General features: G+C 42.4%; 2 protein-coding genes across 4 annotated transcripts; both read right to left on the bottom strand.

Annotated features, from left to right (window-relative positions):
• Positions 1 to 268: 268 nt before the first annotated feature.
• On the bottom strand, positions 269 to 1,946 carry trir (telomerase RNA component interacting RNase). 2 transcript variants are annotated; one of them, XM_027285232.1, is made up of 3 exons: positions 1,131 to 1,946; positions 807 to 949; positions 269 to 717 (listed from the first exon to the last, which is right to left on the bottom strand). In XM_027285232.1, the coding sequence occupies exons 1-3, from the start codon at positions 1,507 to 1,509 to the stop codon at positions 610 to 612; spliced, it is 630 nt and encodes a 209-aa protein (XP_027141033.1). In that variant the 5' UTR covers positions 1,510 to 1,946; the 3' UTR covers positions 269 to 609. The 2 variants fall into 2 exon arrangements, with proteins under 2 accessions (XP_027141033.1, XP_010753263.3); XM_010754961.3 differs by having other exon boundaries at positions 807 to 878; positions 1,150 to 1,940.
• A 1,019-nt stretch (positions 1,947 to 2,965) lies between these two features.
• On the bottom strand, positions 2,966 to 19,296 carry hook2 (hook microtubule-tethering protein 2). Of its 2 annotated transcripts, XM_010754954.3 has the most exons (23): positions 19,029 to 19,295; positions 16,455 to 16,537; positions 15,617 to 15,689; positions 15,488 to 15,538; positions 15,279 to 15,411; positions 15,041 to 15,108; positions 14,684 to 14,749; positions 14,491 to 14,571; positions 12,602 to 12,768; positions 12,327 to 12,467; positions 9,593 to 9,794; positions 9,372 to 9,482; positions 7,977 to 8,064; positions 7,816 to 7,882; positions 7,342 to 7,479; positions 6,589 to 6,676; positions 5,601 to 5,606; positions 5,422 to 5,456; positions 5,258 to 5,340; positions 5,071 to 5,174; positions 4,690 to 4,794; positions 4,522 to 4,593; positions 2,966 to 4,441 (listed from the first exon to the last, which is right to left on the bottom strand). In XM_010754954.3, the coding sequence occupies exons 1-23, from the start codon at positions 19,071 to 19,073 to the stop codon at positions 4,313 to 4,315; spliced, it is 2,136 nt and encodes a 711-aa protein (XP_010753256.2). In that variant the 5' UTR covers positions 19,074 to 19,295; the 3' UTR covers positions 2,966 to 4,312. The 2 variants fall into 2 exon arrangements, with proteins under 2 accessions (XP_010753256.2, XP_010753259.2); XM_010754957.3 differs by lacking the exon at positions 5,601 to 5,606 and having other exon boundaries at positions 19,029 to 19,296.
• Positions 19,297 to 22,287: the final 2,991 nt, after the last annotated feature.

The raw sequence follows: 22,287 nt of genomic DNA, 5'->3' as shown, positions 1-22,287 counted from the left end.
GTCTGAAGGTGCAGCAGTAAGTACTCGTAGATTTATCATGGTGGTGTCCTCTCTGAAGAGCTGGAGGTCTTTAGGAGGTGTAGCGACTCCCCAGCTCGGTCAGTCTGCGGTGAACTTCCCGTAAGTCACTTTGGATGAAAGCGTCAGCTGAAGGACTAAACGTAAAAGAGACAGACGTAGGATGCTCCACCAACAGACGAGAAAAGTTTGGTAGCCGATGGAGCTGAAGCTCGTCCGCAATCTAACAAAACTGAGGCACAACACCACGTTTACTGGGCAGTGTAGTTTTAATTGACACCTTGATTTTTGTTGTTTTGTTTTTTTTGGCTATTTTAAATCAAATTCAAAAATATTAAATGAACTCCTAAGTTGAAACCAGATGTGACAAAAAAACAAAAACAAAACAGCAATTGATCAATAATACCGTACGATTCTCAAACAGAAAGAGTCCAACAGAAAACAAGCAAAGACGATACAAAAACAAAAAAAGAAAGAAAGAAGAGAGACGGTCTGTCAATCTCAGCAGTTTGTCTCTTCACGTTGAACTGGCAGTGTGAGAAGGTCAGGACCGGCCGGCCTCTCCTGGAGCTTCTCAAAACATTTGTCGTGTCACTTGACCAGCGGCCTGGTCTTATCGTCGTCGCCACACTGGTGGGCTTTGTACTTTTTGACCTCGGCCATGTACTTTGACCAAGCGTCGCTCTTGCCCGGCTCGACCTGCGAGAAGAAAGAAAGAGGAGAAGATCAGTGAAACCTTCACGAATCAAAAACAAACACCACACACCCCCTGTCGAGTCGACTCTTACTTCTGTGTCGTGTTTCTGCTTCTTCGCAACCATGCCGGTCTTTAGGAACACCCCGCCTCGGCGCTTCCCCACCTGGGTTAGGGGATAGAAGACTGAAACCGTTACAGGAGCCCGTGCAGATGGACCAATGCCAATGAAGAGGACTACACCAGAGGCAGAAGGTCTACATTTTAGTCTCTCTCTCTCGAAAAACCACCAGCGAAAAAAAACCCATCAATGAGTGAGGAGCATCCCTAAACCTGTGGCTACAGATATCACTTAATATCAAAGCAGGAATATCAACAACAGCACTGAGATTTCAGGATAACTGCTATCTCATCTTACAACTTGCCAAACCCCTTACAAAGCTCGTCACGGGTGGGGGCTTCTTTTCCACAGATGTCTGTCCTTGCTCGGTGGCTCTCGCCTCCTCTCCACCTGTTCGCTGCTGCGCCTCCTTTCTCCTCCTCTCCTCCTCCTCCATCTTCTTCTTGAACATCTCCATGAAGCTGCCGTCGTTGGCGAACACGTTCCCCCCAGGAGGAGGAGCAGGAGCGGGCGCCGCCGCCACCGCCACCACCGCCGGGGCTTTGGTGGCTGTCGGTGCCGGGCTGCTGCCGCCGGAGTTGGGGGACGCGGGGCTGCCGCAGCCGGAGGACTCACCGCTGCTGCTGGAGGTGGAGGTGGAGGTGGTGCCGCTTGTCTGTGCCCGCTTTGACTCCATGTTTCCAGGCAAAGTCCAGCGCTTCAACGGGGGAAAAGTGGCTTTGTTTGGGCTTAAGTTGCGGTACCGGACCCGCCCGAAATACCGAAATATGATATAAAAAAAAAAGCTCCGGTGTTTAAACTGCGTCACAGTTTTGATTTTTAATGAAAAAGTCGATTAAAAAACGATAAAACGACCAAACAAAGCGGCTCGTGAGGCCTCAACGGACAAACGAGCTCGACGCGCGGGAACTCTGTTTGAATCCGACCGTTAGTGACGCAGCAGAGTCTCCGCAGCTCACACCGGGACCGGTTTGTTTGTTTTTAATTAATTAATTAATTTATTTCACCGACTCTTCTTCTCGTCGTCAACTTTCAGCCGTCCATCACTTCTCGCCGTCCGCCATGTTTAATTCTCCACTAATGACGTCACGTCGCGACTGACTGCTGTGCCGGAAGTGAAGCTTCAGAGAACTTCAAAATAAAAGAAGAGTTGAATTTGTTATCTTCAATTTATTGAGGCTTTTAATATGCTGGATTATTTGTGTTTATGGTTGATTTATTATTATTTTTGGTCAAAAGTAGCTTATTACACATTAATGCTTGAAGTTTACTCAATATATATAATTTTGTCAATTTATTTTTATTCTCACAAATTATTTTGGTGGAAACTGGTTAAAAAAAAAGAAAAAAACATTCAAACTTTCTTAAAAATTCTAATAAAAAATAAAACGTAAAATTTAATTAAAATAACTTTAATATATTTTTTTTATTTCTTAATTTATAGTAAAAAAAAATTCAAACTCTTAAAATGTAATAAAAATGAAAACTCTTCAAATTTATAATAAAAAATTAAAACTAAAAATTAAAAAAAGTAAGCTTTCTTAAAATTCATAATTAAAAAAAATCAAACTTATAATACAATTTTTTTTAATTCTTAATTTATAGTAAAAAAAAAACAAAAAATTAACTCTTAAAACTTATAAAATTTTTTGACCATTTTGTCTTAGTAACCCAAAGAAGTCTTTATAATGAGGTCAAAAAGGCACAAATCCTCACAACTGACAGGTGAGTATAACAACAACAATTAATAAATAATAATCATAATAATGATAATAGCCAGCTACATTTTATGTTTAATTCTAGGACTGAAGAGCTGTTTTTAATTTGTAAAATTGAAATAAACTTGTTTACAACATAAAAAGATGAATGCAGTTTTTTTACGTGATGATTTTGTTCCATGATTAATTGTCAGTTAAATGTAGCCTTTGATGAAAGTGGTGTGATAGATAAACACAAAGGATGTGAGAAGTCTGACTAATCTGGTTTGGCCTTTAGATCATGACGGAGTTGAAGTTTACCCACAAGAAGGACAGAGGTGATAAAACCTGGGAGACGTTTTTTTAAATACAGTGTCGTCAGTACGAACTGTTATATATGTGTGTGTGTGTTTGCCAAAGAAAAGACCACCATTGTTTTATCTTAAGATCCCATTTATTTGTAGTGCAAAAGTAGAACAGGACTACAAATCTTGAACTTGCCTCAGATCCCCATGTGAAGGACATTCTGCTATAATCTACCGGACCAGTAATGACACAAACAAAAACACTATGAGTTAACCCCTTCAAACCATGCAAACGTGTAGCAAAGATCATGATTTAAACGCCATAAATATCAACTTAAAGCAAACGTGTGCACACAACAACAGCAGGATTCTGGTCGGCGTAGACGGTCAGCACAAATATTCACAGGGACGAGGCGCAGAAAGGGTCTTAGCTCTGAGATGGGACGCACTAAAAACGACTTGAAAAAGAACAAAAAGGTTAGCGTTAATAAAAGCGCCGTCTATTTACGGAGGCGCAACCTTTAAACCCGCCTCCGACATCCTGTCAGCAGGCAGGAATTCCAGCGTATCGACGAGTACACTTACTTCCAAATGAGGTGATAAACAGCCACGAGCTGAGTCATCTTAGTGTTTTTTAGATCACATTGTTAGTAGTTTTCCAGTCTGAGAGACATCAGAGTCTAAAGTGGTGAGTGCATTTAGATCGTACCTACAACCAACACCCTGTTTAAATCTTTGGGAAGCAAAAATATCAAATCTAAAAGTAAATTTACAGGCAACGAATGAAAAATCACGAGCCTGCAGTGCGACGTGTACGTTAAGAGAGACGAGGAGTATCTCAAACTTCAGTCTCGTCCACAGAGGGAGCAGTTTTAAAGTATTTTTCAGCGAGGCACCCGAGGACAAACCCACCGTTCTAAGTAAGGAAAGTGCTTTGGTGTTTAGAGAAAAAAAGATTCAAGTGAATACAAAGAGGACAAAAACTAAAAGCCATTAAACACACCCTCATGATCTTTTACATCTTTTCGAGGTCCTTCGGATTAAAAAAAAAGAAAGAACTCACCTCAAAAACACGAGAAGACAAAAATAAAAGAAAATTCTAAACAAACATCAGTTTATAGGCTGCGTAGCTTTCGTAATAACTCCTAACTGTAACCTCGACATGTCTACTTCACATTCCAGCTTATTGTTTAACATAAAAGACTAACTAAAAAAAAAGGTTTAAAACAAACAGGAAAGAGTTCAAGAGGCTACAGAGGAAATAAAAGTCACCTTAAAAGGTGAGACAGCCTCTTTTGTTCAGTGTCTCGTTCTCCTCTGAGGCTCTACGGAGAAACAAACTGATCAAAGAGCCAGCAGGGGGCAGTAGCAGCATGAGGAATACTCTCTCTGAGGTGCAGCGATCCAGTCGAAGAAGGCAACAAAAACAGGTACAGGGAGTTCAGGTGGAGTCACCTCATCTGCCCGTCCGGACGTTTTATCTCGGGTGGTGTCGCGTCAGGCCTCTCTTGGCGTTGGTGGACTGTCGCTGCTGGGCGAGGAAGGACATGGCCTGGTTAGAGGGGCCGAGCCGCTCGCCAGAAACCTTCTGATGCAACGCCATCCCCTGAGGAAGACGAAAGAAAAGAGGAGGGGATCAGGTGTGGTCGTGTGGAAAGAGTAAGAACTGATGTTTTCTACACTCACCATGTTGTACCACGCCGTGATGATGAGTTTCTCCTCCTGGTCATGCCTGGCTCTGCTCTTCTCGTAGTCATGCTGCGTGCCGGGAACAGACAGACAGGCGTTAGTGGAATTTTTAAAAAAGAGCCGCCGTGACCTAAATTTGTCTCGTTATGTCAAAAAGGTTCAGACCTCCAGGTGCTGGATTTTCTTCTCCTTCTCCGTCAGCTGGTTTTTCAGGGCCTGAACGTCCGGAGTCGCGGTGACCGGCTGCTTTGGATCCAGAGTTTTGATCACCTGAGCACACAAAGGACATTTCTTACTCCACCAGACTCAACACAACCACCGACAGTTCTGTCTGAGATACAGGTGTGTTAGTGCCAAGCAGCAACCTCCGTGGCTGGCTGAAGTCTTAAAGTTATGCAGGATTAAGAGCGTGGACGCTTTCTTACTCCAAACATTGATGTGTAAAAATCTGTGGGAGTTCCTCTTTAACCAGTACAAAAATAACCCTCACACTTTCATTTTAAAGCCATACGCTGACGACAACATGTTCTCTTTGGGTGTACTGACCGTTCTCGCCTTCTCCACGTAGCGTTTGTACCGCTCCTCCATCTGCTTCATGTCCTCGTCCTTCTTCCGCAGGCTCTCCTGGAGTTCATCGATCTTCTTCGCCACTGAGAGGCAGAAAAACAAAACGTCAAGAAGCGAACAAAGAGCGGCGTGTGCTCGAAGAGGCTACAACAACAAAAAGACTTACTGTTGCTGTCCACTTTGGGCTCGAGGTCATCGATGACCTCTCGCTTCTTTTGGAGATCTGAGTGAGCTTCATGGAGCTTCTCCCTGAAATAGTCACACGTCAGGAGTGTGTGTGAAGTCACTGTGGTTTCACATCGATACATAATCCTTAAGATGAATACTTACAAATGCTCCTCGAGCTTCTTCTTCAGTAAGGACGACTTAAAAAGAGGAAAAAACACATTAAACTGAGTAAAAACACACATGGTTTCTAAATGTAAACACACAAACAACACATACAGAGAGTGTAAGCTGTGAAAGAGTTAAATCATTGGCCAGTTGGACAGAGGGTGGGCCGTACTTACGATGGCCTGATTTTGGCAGAGTTGATCGATGGGGGCAGGCAGAGAGAAAGACAGACAGACAGACAGACAGGCGTTAACGATGAATCACCACGGCAAACATGGGTTAAATTCCCACACGACATGTATCAAAAGTGGAAGAACAAACACTTGCAGTCCTGAAAACGTGTTGAATGTCCTCGGTGTGCCATGCAAATATTTGTTTTTTCAGATGCATTCAGGCAGAATCAGGCACTGCAGCTATTCGTGCTGAAGGTAACCGCTGTGAAACTTTATAGACTTTATAGATGCCGGCACTCGCTCACTCTCATTCACCGTGTGTCACTTAACCACCGCTCGCTCTCTCTCAAAGCATCAGACACAAATCAAATTAAACTTCTTCGTGTCTGTATTTTGTGGTCAGACTCCGATTTAGAAGCTGCTTCATGAAATAAACAAAGTCAGAGTTCAGATTTCAGACTGACTGCGGAAGGGTTTGACCGGTCTGAGCGTCTGATTGGCCGCCGTAGCGTGACGTCGGGCACTACCACGAATCAAATTAACACAGCGCCGGTTCCTGTCTGAACTTGACTCTTTGGTCAGTTTGGTAATCGAGAATTTGCTCATCGTAGGTTTATGACATGATAACCTGAATATCTTTGTGTCTTAGACAGTCGGTAAGTAATCTGATTACATCGTTTTGAGCTCTAGGAAATTATTTTTCACTACTTTTTCTAGACAAAACAAAGAAGGAAGAGATGCAGCCGTTTTGCCGGATCTTGTCTGAATGCGCTCTGAGACATGAAGTTCAGATCTTTGACATTCCTGTGGATAAACTGTACGTCATCAGGATAAGTAAATAAGCTGGTAGGTCGATGCTTTGATTTCACCAGTTTCATTAAGGACACACACACACACACACACACACACACACTCTCAGGTGTTCTCTCAAACTTAAAGTCTATTTGTTTGTGGCATTTTGATAACAGCTGTTTGTGGTGAAGAAACTCACATCTTCAGTCTTGCTGTCCTGCTCCTGAAGCGCTTTCTGGAGCTCCTCCACCTGTGAACGCAGCTCTGAGATCTGCTGCTGGTTTAGTCTTGGAGACGAGGGGACAGAGGAGGGGACATGGAAAAAAGGTCAGGATGGGGACAACAACAAAAAAATAGATCCAAGAAACAAAAGGGAGAATGTTTCAGGAACATTTGTGGGAGAGTAACAATGAGAAGAGAGGCAGGTGGTGAAGATGAAACACGATACTGTGGGTGGAAGATGTTTGCAAAGTATCATGTGGATCTCTGTACATCTGCTGCAGGGAGTGTTCATCCACTCCACCGAGTGTGCCGCCTGCCTGGCCATTCACCGCGTCGCTCTCTACTGAGCATGCTCACTGCACTCCTCTCCTCTCTCCCTCCTGTTACTGTTGCTGAGGATGCTTCCCACACCCTGGGCCTGGTGTTGCATGGACACAAACACACACACACACACAGTCCACCCACATGTCCACATGCCCACAGGCATGTAAACACACACATACACACACACACAGTCAACGGACAATCTGGCTTTCTTGCTGTCTGTCCTCCAGTCCAGCCCACACAGCTCAGTTGAGCACACAGTCCAGAGGGTGAGTTGACATTTAGGCAGATAGCACTCCTACCCTCAGCCAAACAACCAGCTTAATGTCCAGGAACACACAATATGGAGGCCTGGAAGAGGGAGCGATTGCTTCAAACTCCTTCACAACTTCTTCTCCCTTCGTACCTGTTCTGAGTTTCCAGAGCGTTCTTGCTGCGCTGAGCGTCCTCCAGCTCGGCCTGCGCCTCCACGACTTTCTGCCTGCAGGTCTCCTCCTGGACGCACAGCATCTTGTTTTCGCTCTGCAGACGCACCACCGTCTCCCTGTCGAGGAGAACGAGCGACGAGAAGAGGAGGAGGAGGAGGTGGACAGATGAAACGGGTCAGAGAGCGACAGAGTCATAAAAGGTCTGCCGAGTTGGCCGAGCCCGCTATCTGACAACGCCCCGGCCAAATGTTCAGCTCTGGCATTCGTGGCTATTTCGGGCGACTCTCGTACAATAGAAGACGAATATAAAAAGGCACAAGTGTGCTGCTGATAGTGACACAATGCAGGTTTAGAAGGAAAATCTCATCCGTTACACTTAAATTTAGCTGCTACGCACACGTTAACCCCCGAGTCGAGGCTTAGAAACACAGATAGGGACATAATAGACGTACTTGAGCTCAGCGGGCATGATCTCTGCAGCCAGGTTTCCCACTGTGACATCACTGTCGCACAGGCCTCCTGCAGAGGGAGAGAGAGATTAAGTGTCAACTCGTAACTTTTACGGGAGATTATCTCGCAGTTTAGAGATTTCTTTCTAGATGAAGTGACTCACCGGCTCCGCTGAGACCTCTCTGTTGCACCTGGGCACACCTGAGCTCGTCGTTCGTCTCCCGCAGTGTGTCTCTCTCCGAGATCAGACGCTGACGGGACAAAACAGGACACAGGCTTCAGCTTCAACACAGACCGCGTTAAACCGATGAAGTGAAACGCCTCACCAAGAAACTGATGTTGGGAATGTCAGACTTTTTTTTTTACATGTTATTTGAGGATGTGAGTAAATGGCGAGGTGTGGCGGTGCCCGTTTACAAGACCGTACCAGTTAGGGGACCAATCAGAAGTGACAATATATATCTACATATGAGCGGGCGGTGATAGAGGTCGGGTGGTCACAGCTGTTGGATCCTCAGATTACGGAGGAGTACAGCTGCTCCAGATCCCATCACAACACGAGGGCACAGGACTTTATTTTTCTGTTTGTCGAGGCTCTGCATCTGTCGTGAAATATTTATTTTGGTCGTTTCAAAGTTGTTTATACTGTTGTACGTACTGTCTGTTTAGGTTAATGTTTACTTTCAAGGTAGATTTTGTGCTTATGCATGTTTGAATGACAAAATAAGAGCATGCAGTTTCTTGTGTCTGTCTTCAGACAGTCAAATAAAGAATGAAAAGTTTAAAAACCTGATATTTAAAAAAACTTTTTGTAGTCCAGCTCTAGTCTGCACATCAGACTTGACCCTCAAACCAGTGCTGTTGTACTAGTACATGTAGTACTCATGCCTCATCCATCCAGAAGTTGGTCTTGGCCTTGAGACCGGAGTCAAGAAAACTTTAAAGGCCTCAGTCTCTGGATCTGGATTTTTAGTTCAAGTGTTGAGAGCTGTCACTTAATGATCTGATTTATTTGTTAACTCCCTGAGAGGAAACTTCAGTGTTCGAGTTACTTAAACCACAGAGATTTCTTTAACAAGGTGACTCAAGAGTTCTGGTGAATATTAGCTACCTAAGTAGGAATAAACTGTCACGGCTTTGTCTCGGTTTAGTTGGTCTTGACTGCGACACGGCCTCAAACTCTGCGGAGCAATGAGCTGCCTCCATTTAGACTCAACCGGCAGAAGTAGATGTACACTTCATGTCAGTACAGTATGTATTTCTTACTCTCACCCACGAGTAACCGAGGATATTAATCACTCCTGTCGCACTGCAGGAGGTGCTAGAATTGACACTGGACGTGGGAAGAATAGTACGAGATTTCCCTGGCAACAATTCCTCCTGCGGGGAGGTAATAACCACAACAAATGTTGATCCTCGCAGGACGGCCAACGGCGGAATAAAAAAACCATCACTGCGTGTCGTCTTGTAATAACTCAGGGCTTTAGTGTGCGGCCGTGAACGCCACTACAAACAGTAAAAAGCACTTTGTGAGTGTTCTGTCATTTCACCGACTCACTTCTTTCTCCTTCAGCTGTGCGTCATACTTGTCGTGAAGGTTCTTGTACTCAAACTGCCATTTCTCAGCTTTCATGGCCTCCGCTGAGTGCTTGGTGTGAAGCTCATGAACCTGCAAGTCAGAGAGAGACAGTCTGCGTTGGCAAGAGCTCTTTATGAAAAACCGAAGGAGCCAGACGTCAACACGTCCCTCCTCTCTCTCCTCCCAGGGCCACAGCTTGCCTGTCTCTTGTAGGTGTCCAGCTGACTGCGGACGGCGTTGGCCCGGCGCAGCTCCTCCTCCAGCTCGCAGGTGCGCTGCATGTACACGGTGTTGCGCTCCTCCAGGAGGCGCACCTGTCTGCGCAGGTCGCCCAGATCCTCCAGCTTCCTCTTGTACGTCTCCACCAGCGTTTCGAGCTGGTTCACCCGGTCAGACGAGTGCCTGAGGGGAAGGAGGAGGAGGAGGAGAGGACAGTGTGGGAGGCGTTGAGTACACAGACACAGGAATATGATTTTTTTTTTTGACACAATGCATCCGTGTGGATATGTGCTTAACTCCTGAACAAACAACAACTCTGACGCAGAGACAGTGTCAACACATGAAATTCACATCATCAACAGAGATGTCAGAGCGAGGAGCTGAATGGACGTCTGTGTGTGGGCAGTGTGGGAGTTGTTTCTGTGAGTGTAAGTTGATAATAGATGAAGTACTCCCTGATTTTAGAGAATAACTCCCTCGAAATGTTTAAAAACAACAACAACAATGTGTGAGTGAATCTGTTCGCCGATTATCGACGACTTCAAACGTGTGGCTTGACTATGTGAAAATAGAAATACTTCAAGCCGGCATCCAGAGATTTAAAATGTAGACAGAGGATAAGGTTTCACATCGGGACGGGAAATTAATAGACTTCCAGTCTACGTCTGAGAAATATGGTTTAAAGCACACGAGAGCGTGGGTCGAGCCGCACGGAAAGAATGAGTAAAAAAAATATTTATTGAGTCTGAGAGAGGTTTTATTTTGAAAAATGACCCGTCCGCCACCTGATACGTTGCCCACGAGCTAAAATAAGTAAAAAACAAACGTCTTTGGAAAAACGGGGCAGACTGGACGTAACAAACACACGACTTGTTGGACTTGCAGGGCTCCCATTAATTCAGCAGAAAAGGAGAGTTCTATTTTTTATGCACTTTATATTTGTTTTTATGTCGGTGGTATCATTTGATTTTGTCATATTTGTCCCCCGCGCCTCGAAGGTCGGTCTGTCTTACATGAAACGGTTCATGGCACAAAAAAAATGTTGGTGGACGCTGGTTTAGAGAGACAAGAGTCTTCAAATCCAACATTACTCTGTAAACGAGGTGAAGGGGTCACACAGAAGCTACAACTCGGATGATAGGGAGTGTGTATTCAAATATTTCCCTGAACTCAACAGATTATATAAAACAAAAGTGGGAAAGAGAACTGGACACTGAAATCATCGTCTACACAAAATCACACAGCTGGAGAGAAACTGGACTTCAGGACCAGAGCTGGAGACAATGTGGACAATAAATGAATTATTCTGGGATTCGATGTTGAGTTTACGTGTCTCTCTTTCTACATTTTTAAACATATCGAAGGATAGCACAGACAGGGGAGAGTGTCACCCTCTGACTAACGATCTGTGTGTGTGTTACGGAGTTATGAAACCAAAAAAAAACAACAAAGTGTTTGTTTGTTTTCTCGAGTTCACTGATCTGTACTTTCGTATCCGTGACCGGTTATGTAATTAGCAAAATGTTACTTTTTAACGGTAGTAAATATTTGAGGACTATTTTCAGCGCCGACACCAAAACAATGTATGTGCGTCTGACTCACACATACATTTAGGATTAGGCAAATTCACAGCGCTGTCCAAACACAGTGACTCACTGACGTGTCCTGAAGAAGACGCTGCAGCAGGATGTGCAGAGACACACTGACACAGGACGATAAACATGTTAACCTCAAATAGAAGTTATTCTGTTGTTGCTGTTTCATTTGTTTTTGTCTCTATTTTAGGCTTTTGTTACTTCATCTCAGAGTCGTCTCTCTTATTTATATCTGGCTTTTTATTGCAGTTTCTTGTGATTGTTGTTGTTTTAATAAAGAATAAACAGGGCATTTAAAAGTCAGATAATATTTAAAAAATATATCTTACAAAAAAATGAATGCAGGGAGCAGAGGAGCAACACGCCTTATCCTAGAGCTATGGACGAGTTAAAGTAGTTCAAGTGTTTATACAGAAAGCACAGACAGACGGAGGGAGGGATGGAGGCTGGAGTTGAACACAGGTAACCGTGGAAAGGTCCGTGCATGTTGCTCACCTTTATATTTATAACAATTAATTGTTAATTGTTCACCTGTAGATGGTTATGTAATTAGCAAATGTTGCTCAAGCAGGAGTAAATATTTAAGGATTGTTTTCAGCTGCAGAAATGTGCACTAGTGAGTATTTACAGCACCAAAACAATGTATGTGCAGCTGACTCACACGTACGTTATGACTAGGCAAATACAGCCTCAGGCCTCAGGTTGGAGCTGAACCCGACCGAGCCTCTGTGAGGTGCTGTCTACCAGGTGAGCTACTGGAGTTAAGGATACCAACAAAACTACTTAAAAAAAACACACTTAACATCACAACAACAAATCTGCAGGCTTCAGATGAGAAACACGGGGAAGCAGAAAAGTAAGAATGGGATGAACGAGGAGGACGCACCCAGCAGAGCAGTGCACGACGGGACGAGGCGGCCCAAATAAAGCTGATGCAGACAGCGTACTTTGAGGAAGTAAAACCAACACACACGTGCTACTCAGTGTGTAACTGCTGCCACGTGTTTGTCACACAGACCTCGTGGTGAAAACCAGATTTCAAGTTAAATAACTTGTCGTTTTTTTTATTCCACGTGTCCACGGCTCTGGTCCATGGTTGGCTTTTGTGAGTTAGTCTCACCTGAGGATGTCCATCTCGTCTTTGAGGGCCTGGGCCTCCTGCGCCAGGCTGGTCAGCTCCTCGTTACGCAGCTGCAGCTCGGTGACCTCGCGTTCGAGAATCTCTCCCCGCACACGCATGTCGTCCCTGCTGTTCTCCAGCCTGAGATGATACGAGAGCAGTGATTTAACAACAACAACAGCCTCTGATTTGCATTTGAGACTTTTCTTAAAAAGTTAAGCATCTTATGTAAATGTCTGTATTATGTAACATTGTGTGTGTGTGTGTGTGTGTACCTGTAGTTCTCCTCCTGAAGCTGCTCCATCTGACTCTGCAGCAGCAGCAGCTTCTTGCCAGTGATGGCCGTGGTGGAGGCGTCCAGAGAGTCGCTGCGACTCAGCTTCTCCTTCAGGGAGCGGGTCTCGGCCAGCAGGGACGACCTCTCCTCCAGAGCCACCGACAGCTGTGCGAGAAAACAGAGAGAGAGGACAAACTTTGTTAAAAGGAGGTGAGAGATCGAGCTGAGAGAGAAGCGGTGAAGAGGATGCATCAGAAAACATATCAAGAAGAACTCAGGACAGATTCAGAGACGTGAAACGCAGACGCACAGCGACAAACTCACCACTTTTCATGCTTACAGGACCTCGAACACATGCTCACATGCTCAGTCGTCAAAAGCTAGTTAGTCAGCTGATGTGCAATGATCTCAGGCAGATGAAACTTTCTCAATAGTCAAGTTGTTAGCACTAGCCTCGGGCTTGAAGCCAGTTTTTCTGAGATATAAATAGATGAATATGCACAGCTCATTGAGGAACGTTAATGCTTTTTTAAAAAGGGGGGAGAAATGTTGCAACGTGAGGCCAGTTACAGATAGACAAGCTGGCATTCCAGTGTTTAAAAAAAGGGGAGTGTGTACTTACCTGTTGGACATCTTTCCACTTTGAATACAGCGAAACCCTACACTGAACTTCAAGGACAGATTGCATGCTTTAGCACAGGAACAGTAAATAGCTTCTTTTTTTCAAAAACAACACAAGTGACTAATCTCTAAAGCGTGGGCTAAGTAAGTAAACAAACAGGTGGGCTGAGAGCAGTACAAATTATTGTTGGCTACTGCTCCGTCCCAAGGCGATGTGTCAGTTTTATCTTGATGTTATGCAACTATTGACTCTAAAAGCACTAAATTAGTCCCCCTCTCAGTCTGCGGTGCAAAAAAAACAAGCCACGGGAACACAAACAAAGTCTCAGGCAGGATAATCAATAAAAGGCCGGAGCACAAAACGCAGCAGGCACACCACATTCAACAACAAGCTGCAACCACACAGCACAGCAGCACGCCTCAAAGTATCCGAGAGTCGGGTTCATGAAAGGTGAAATAAAAGTTTATTGTGACTCCAGAGAGAGAACAGACTCTCAGAAAGAGTCTTAATTTGAAGTTGCAGGGGATTTTTCCTGCCAAAAATGCAGCAACACTGTGTTGGAGAAGTTGAGCCGGATCCAAACTTTTTTTGAAAAAAAACGCAGCCCGACGTCACGCTGCAGGCACCAATCAGACGATCAGACCTCCACAGTCAGCCTGAAATGTCTCTGAGACTGACACTATCTAAACTCGGATACTCAGCATCTGAATCTGAATCTGGTTTTGCAGTTTACGCTGCAAAATAGTGACAGGAAGGAGTTTAATTTGGTTTGTGTCAGATGGTTTGAGAGAGTGGTTAAGCGACGTAGACAGTGAATGAGAGTGAGGGAGCGTTGGCCTTGATAAAGCCGATTAAATCAGAGAAATAAAAAGTAATTTCGACCCTGCAGCGATTCGCTGGTCCTGTCTGATGGACCTTTACTACCTCTGTTTTCCCAGCTGTGTTTACCCACCGCTAACGTTAACGGGGTGGCTTTTATTGTGAAGCAATTACCATGTGTGATGTAGTGACAGCGATCGTTTATCAGAAATTATGACCTTCAACTTCTCAGCATGAGATCGGGCTGCAGGAGCTCGAAGCGTGACGGGAGAACTGACTTCTTTGTTTAACAAAGTAAAATTTGTTTGTCCTCTCTGTAAACAGACAAACCGGTTGCTCACTTTTAGATTTCTATGAACGGAGTGTTTGATGTTGAATTCTGGGTCACCAGTAACCACGGGTGTCACCAAATCTTCTAACTTTAAAAGGTTTCCTGTACAACCAACCTGATGTTCCAGGTCTCGACAGCGATGGCTCAGGTCCTCCTTGTCGTACGCCTCCTCACTTAGAAAATAATACTTCCTGGACTGTAGGAGGGAGAAAACATCAATGAAAGAGTGAAAACACACAAGAAGAGGATGTAACAGCGTTGAACAAAAAGATTACACAGAGGAGGAATCAAAGCGTTGCGGTTTCCACCTGGTAGTCAAAGTCCCCGTAGGTCTCTGGACTTCCCGGTTCTGATGAAGGCTCCTTTGATAAAAGCTAAGAAACAGAGCATTGAGAGAGAAACAAGAACGCTCAGATTACAGGAAATACACGAGAACTTGTTCCTGAAAGCAGCCTCGGGAGAATTTTGTTTGGTAAAAACCTGGAGCACATTCAAGGATTTTCCAGGTGAACATATTCTTGAAATATCTCCCAGCGGGGTTTCTGGGAATCGGCTCAGTCTTATCCGGATTTCTTTGATTTTGAATTAACCATGACTAAGAGCTGGGATTAATGCAAAGCAGAGAGAGAGAGAGAGAGAACCTGGGAGGATAATTGCTCACTCACCTCCTGAATGGCTGTCATCACAACGTGCTGGACGGATTCCTCCAGCGTCATTATCTGCTGGATTTGCTCTGTTCAGGAGAAAACAAACACGAAGTCATCAAAGTGCAGCCAAATGCAGATTAACGCAAATAAAACCAAACCAGCAGTGAATCTGGCAGAGACGCAGCGCTCGTAAAAACGGCATCAGCTTGAAGAAACATGTGATTTGACTCCGGTGTGTTCACTTCGACGTCTTCACCTTGTTTCTTCTCACAGCTGACGGCGCAGCCCAGCACGAGCTGCACCAGCTTCCCCAGTTCAGTGACGTCTCCCATCTCTCCGATGAGGTTCACGTCCGGCAGGTGCTCCTCTGCTACCTGGTGCCCGAGCACCTATTCACAGAGAGCGAGGTTGAGGTTAGGGGTCGAGCAGAGTTTAAGCGTTAAAGTCAGTAAAAGTTATACTTACGTCATGATAATATTCCAGCATGCTCTTCAGAATCTTTTTCAAGTTGCTGACCTGAAACAAATCGGAGACATGTTGGTCATCCTGTTACCGTCGGGTATTCATGTCATATCCGGCTGTTTCACAAATTACCTTGAGGCGCCAGTTGGCCCCGCTCTCCTCCTTGATCCTGCCGAGCCACGTCTCATTAAACCAAGAGCGGTCTCTGTTAATGAGAGCACGAGAGAGAGAGCTCTGGTGAGGACAAGGACGGCACATCTCTGGACATCACAGACTCGCAGGAGGCCACGGGGCACTGAGGCCCTGCACTGCTCAGCACAAACACTTCATTAAAGTCACATGTGGGAATAATGCTGCGGACTTGATTACTGTAACGGGCCTGCCAGCTTGCACAGATTACAAATTTCTAACGCCGACTACAAAGTAGTCTCCGGTTCTGCACTTGAACGTCCTCATACAGACCTCACCTGGCTCTGCCACCCGTACGCTCAGGGTGAAACTTTTCTCATCTGTAGGAACGTCTACCTCTACCTTCAAAGACCTCCTTTAGACCTCCAGCTCTTTAGAGAGGACCTCCTCTCCAACACTACCAACAACTATCCCGCTCTACAAATGGATCTCAACTCTGTGCGAGTATTCCTGCACTAACACGTCCTTGTTTCACTGTACCTTGATTTTAAGTCACGTTGGATTAAAGTGACTAAATGTGAATGTAAGGAACTCGAGAATCAGTTAAAGAGACGTTTTAAAAACACACCTACGTTTGAAAGCTGACCTCACAAATCCAGACTCTGTCCTTTAAACGATTTAGCGTTTGCATAGATAAACGCCCTCGTGTAATTCAAAGGGCAAATCACACAGATAAGCAAATCTGAGCGAGCGAGCGGGTTTCTGAATGAATTTCCACCGTCGGCGTGCACTCACGTAACCAAAAACAACACAGTCACCACAGATACGTGCGGGTCCTTACATCCTGTGCAGCACGTGTGCGATGGCCACTCCGCTCGTCAGGTCTTGCTTGCTGTTGCATGACGGCACCTGAAACGTCTGCAACTGGGAAACAGAGAAGTCTTTAATGCACCGACGTGTTTCATGGTGTTGATGTGCTCAGAAGTTTATTAATTTTGTAAAAACATAATGAAATAACCTCATTTAATGTGAAGTTAGACGCTAGAAGTTGGACTCAAACAAAAGAAATTCTTATATCGTCATTCTTTATTTAAAAATCTGATTTCATGGGTGCAGAAATGTGTGAACCCCTTCCTAACCTCGACCAAACAGTTTCCGTGGTGACTCATCAGTCTCTCGCGTCTACTTTGGAGGATATTCGTCATTACAGAATGTCCTTGTGTCTCTTGCTGATATTTTAGAAGGTCGTCCACTTTTCTAGGCAGAGCTGTAGTCTTGTTGTCAGCGCTCTCCATTAGTAAGACAAATGTACCGTGAGATCTCGCTTCCTCTCTGCATGATTGACCCGTTTGGGTTCACCCGGGTACGACTAAAAAGAGAGTTGGTTTTTTAATCTCTGTTTCAATTAGTGATGCATAATTTCGTCCCTAAACTTGTTTTAACCAATGCAAGAACTTTTGCACCTACATAAGTCGACCAAATTAGTAAATCAGGAGGCTTTACAAACTTTTGAGCAGCACTGCATGTGCATGTGCAGCTTTAATGTAACTTTAAGACACATTAAAGTGTCCTGAATGTTACAAACCCTCTGACAGACAAAGCAGGTGTATTGTTTGTTGGTCAGGAGGGATCACAGCTGCAGAGCTGAGCTGCTTTTCAGGCTTTCAGGTGCCAAACAGGTGGATTTTCTCTGTTTTGTCAGCTATATTCACATCATTATTAGTGTAAAGACACTTGGTTTTTATCTGTGTTTCAATTATGTGATGCACAATTTCATCCCTAAACATCTCTGATGTAAATCGATCCATTCCAGTGGCTCAAGAAGAACTTTCGCACCTACATAAGTCGACCAAAAACTATTTTTTAATTTAGTCCTGACTACACATTGAATTGATAAACCTGCACCTCTTATTTCACATTAAACTAATATTGGTTTCGGTTAAATTAGGAAATCAGGAGGTTCGCAAACTTTTGAGCAGCACTGCATGTGCATGTTTTCTTGGCTAAGACGCAGCTTTAATGTAAAATATTAATAAAGAAAAGTCTTGTAAGACACATTAAAGTGTCCTGCACGTTACAAACCCTCTGACAGACAAAGCAGGTGTATTGTTTGTTGGTCAGGAGGTTTGCAGTTTTGCTTTTCAAGCTTTCAGGTGGCAAACAGGTGGATTTTCTTGTTATGTCGGCTATATTCACATCATTATTAGTGTAAAGACACTTGGTTTTTATCCCTGTTTCACTTATGTGATGCACAATTTCATCCCTGAACATCTCTGATGTATTCGATCCATTCCAGTGGCTCAAGAAGAACTTTTGCACCTACATAAGTCGACTTTAAATTTAGTCCTGACTACACATTGAACTGATAAACCTGCACCTCTTATTTCACATTAAACTAATATTGGTTTCGGTTAAATTAGGAAATCAGGAGGTTCGCAAACTTTTGAGCAGCACTGCATGTGCATGTTTTCTTGGCTAAGACGCAGCTTTAATGTAAAATATTAATAAAGAAAAGTCTTGTAAGACACATTAAAGTGTCCTGCACATTACAAACCCTCTGACAGACAAAGCAGGTGTATTGATTGTTGGTCAGGAGGTTTGCAGTTTTGCTTTTCAGGCTTTCAGGTGCCAAACAGGTGGATTTTCTCTGTTTTGTCAGCTATATTTACATCATTATTAGTGTAGAGAGACTTGGTTTTTATCTGTGTTTCAATTATGTGATGCACAATTTCATCCCTAAACATCTCTGATGTAATCGATCCATTTCAGTGGCTCAAGAAGAACTTTTGCACCTACATAAGTCGACTTTTAATTTAGTCCTGGCTACACAATTGATTTTATTTTTAGAGAACATTGAACTGATAAACCTGCACCTCTTATTTCACATTAAACTAATATTGGTTTCGGTTAAATTAGGAAATCAGGAGCAGCACTGCATGTGCATGTGCAGCTTTAATGTAACTTTAAGACACGTTAAAGTGTCCTGCATGTTACAAACCCTCTGACAGACAGAGCAGGTGTATTGATTGTTGGTCAGGAGGGGTCACAGCTGCAGAGCTGAGCTGCTTTTCAGGCTTTCAGGTGGATTTTCTCTGTTTTGTTGTGTCGGCTACAGTCACATCATCATTAGTGTGCAGCTGTGTTTGTTTGGCCTTTAACCTTTGCAGCAGTCAGTCAGTCAGTCAGTCTGTCTGCAAACTTTGTGTTTACCTCAGCTAGTTAGCTCAGCAGGCTAGCGTCAGTTAGCATTTTTAAAAACTGAACTTTTCCACCTTTAATCCGCTCGAACCTGAATTCAGTGAATAAACTGGATTAGTATCGAGCACACGGTGCGGACTAACCTCACTTCAGCTCCTTACTTTCAGCCTCAAACACCTGCTGTCACCTGTTAGCCGGCGGTTAGCTCCAGACTTACCCAGGTCAGCAGCGAGTCGCACAGCTTCGCTTTGTCCAGGCTCATGGCGCCGTGTCCGGCCACACACGCGGCGGCGCTCCGGGGGCAGCAGGTGGAGCTTTTATTTTCTATTTTTTTATTGTTTTTAACCCACGCTGAACTTTGTTACTCACTCCTGACACTTTCCACGTCAGTCATTGTCCAGCCATGGCCTCCTCCTCCTCCACCTCCTCCTGCTGCTGCTGCTCCTCCTACACCTCCTCCCTCCGCCTTTCTGAGCTTCTGTTATCCAAGCGAGCTTCCGTATCAAGAGCGTTCCCATGGCAACAGCCCGCGTATAATAATCACACACTGCGTTATTAATGTTTTATAATTTATTTATATTTTTAACATCAAACTGTCTGACCTTTACTGTGCTATATTTATTTATTTAGATTTTATTTATTTTTCTATTTAAGCGTTTTATTGCGTGAAGCACTTTGTGTTACATGTTTTGCCTGAAAAGTGCGATAATATTATTTATTTATTTATTTATTTATTTAGTTCAGTATTAAGTCATTTAAAAACCTTTATTGTTATACATTTTAATCTGTTTGTTTTATTTTCTCTATTTATACATTTGAATGTGGTTTATTATTAGGAATTATTTTATTTGTTTATTTATTTATATTTTTAATATCAAACTGTCTGACCTTTACTATGCTATATTTATTTATATTTTATGTATTTTTCTATTTAAGCGTTTTATTGCGTGAAGCACTTTGTGTTGCATGTTTTGCCTGAAAAGTGCGATAATACTATTATTTATTTATTTATTTATTTTGTTCAGTATTAAGTCATTTTAACACCTTTATTTTTATACCTTTTAATCTCGTTTGTTTTATTAAATGTCTTCTCTATTTATACATTGAATGTGGTTTATTTTATAGGAATTATTTCTGTTTGTTTATTTATTTATATTTTTAATACAAACTGTCTGACTTTATATGTGCTATATTTATTTTTAATTTTATTATTTTTCTTATTTAAGCGTTTTATTGTGCTGAAGCACTTTGTGTTACATGTTTTGCCTGAAAAGTGCGATAATACTTTTATTTATTTAGTTCAGTATTAAGTAATTTTAACGCCTTATTTTAACATTTAAATCGTTTGTTTATTTTTCTATCTATTTTATACATTTAATGGGTTTATTATTAGAATTATGTTATTTATTTTATTTTATTTTTTATTTATATTTTTAATATCAAACCCATGACCTGCGTTTGGAGTTGACTTTTACTTGAATCTATATTATTTATTTATATTATTTATTTTTCTATTTAAGCGTTTTATTATGCGTGAAGCACTTTGTGTTTAGTGTTTTAATTTATTCTGTTTATTTATTTTTCTATGATACATTTTTACTATTATTTATTAGTTCAGTATTAAGTCATTTTAACACCTTTATTTTTATACATTTTGTTATTTGTCATTTGTCTATCTATTTAAACATTTGGATGTGGTTTATTATAGAATTCATTGATTGATTTATAGTTTTCTCTTTAAGCATTTAATCTGTGTTGCATTATTTTTACTGTTTATCTATTTAGTTAATTTGTCTGTCTGTTTATTTTAACATGTTTTTTTATGCATGTTAATCTGTTTTTTATTTTATTTGCTATTTAATACATTTGAATGTCTTCTTATTATTAGGAATTATTTTATTTGTTTAGTTATTTATTATTTATTTATTTATATTTTACTTATTTTTCTATTTAAGCATTTTAGTCTGTTACTATTCTTTCGTGCTTTATTTTATGAATTAATTTATTTATTTACTTACTTATTTACTTAACCTGCCTGAGGTGTTTTCGGAGTTGGGTGTGGTGTGTGAAGCAAGTATGAAAAGTGTTATACAAATACATTTGATTGATTGATACTTAATTGCTTTTTATTCAGTTCATAGCTTCAAAGATCTCCATTACACCTCAACGACGGAGACTCAACATTTCCCACGTGAGCAGGCAGAAACCTGATCGCTGGTGGACAACCAACACTATTATTATTATTATTATTATTATGATTATTATTATTATTATATTATATATATATTTATATGTCACTGTGCTTTCTCTATAATATTATAGTATGAACTAAGGAAGGTCCCGTTTCATTCAGGTCAAACAGAGTCAGGGTGCTGCTGTGGTGCACGCTGTCTCTGCTACAATAAATGGAACAGAGCCTTAATTAGTATCACTGGAAACACCTGTACATGAAACTGGCTGCTGTGTGCCTAAAAAGACAAACAAGTACTGCACCTTTCAATGAAATAATACCAATAACACATTAAAAGCAACATTTTCTATTGAGACTAACACATCAGAAATACCCAAAACACCAGTTTCTACTCACGATAGGAAAATATAGCAGAAATAGAAACATTGTAAAAGGAGGAATGTGTTTTTATTAACAACTGTGATCATTTCTTACAAAGATCATTGCTGCTCTTCAGTTGTTGTCTGATTATTTATTTATTTAATGAAGTCTAATATTTCTGCTGTTGTCTCTTTGCTGGATTCAAAGTTCCTCAAAGCACCACTGGATGGCTCTAGTCAACAAACATCCAGAGAAAACAGCTTCATACACAACTGGCCGCCTCGGTCTCAGCTCCACTGCCCATGACAGGTGCTTTATAAAAACTTTTATAATAAGCAGCTCAAATATGAGTTTTAAAATCAGCAGCGGGGATAGAAATCAGCTGTTTGGTTACATTTTGTGATGTTTCTTTGAGCCTCCACACTCTTGTGTTTTGTGATTTACAGCTCGGGTGAATGACATGCTTTGACACACGTACTCCCTTTCTTCAGTCATCTGCATATCTCCCTCTCCACACGTCTCCTTCCTGCCTTCTTTCCTCCACGCTGTCACAGATCAAACTAACAGCGACCAATCACAGAACACTACCCACTGCTTCCTGTTTGCTTTGGCAAACCTTAACCCCGGTGACTGTGTGTTATCCACTAGTCCACTATCTTTTCTTTTTTGTTTTTTTTCTCGTTGCACCTGCACATTAGATGGCATATCTGTTATTCTTCCGGTCTTTCCTATTCAAAAACCAGTCCGGTCACAGAAGCCGCCTTACATCTGGCTTCACCATGTTTGTCTGGCCAGAGTTCCTGTTTTTCTAGATGGTTTTCAAGCCAGAGGAATGCACATGTTTAGACATTCCTCTCCACTGCATGTTGGTGTGACTTGTTCCTCAATCACTCCTGTTAAAGTTTTAACTTTGATTATGTATTTT

The sequence above is a fragment of the Larimichthys crocea genome, chromosome XII, assembly GCF_000972845.2.
Source record: "Larimichthys crocea isolate SSNF chromosome XII, L_crocea_2.0, whole genome shotgun sequence".
Taxonomy (NCBI): Eukaryota; Metazoa; Chordata; class Actinopteri; family Sciaenidae; genus Larimichthys; species Larimichthys crocea.
This window is presented reverse-complemented; position numbering and strand designations above follow the sequence as displayed.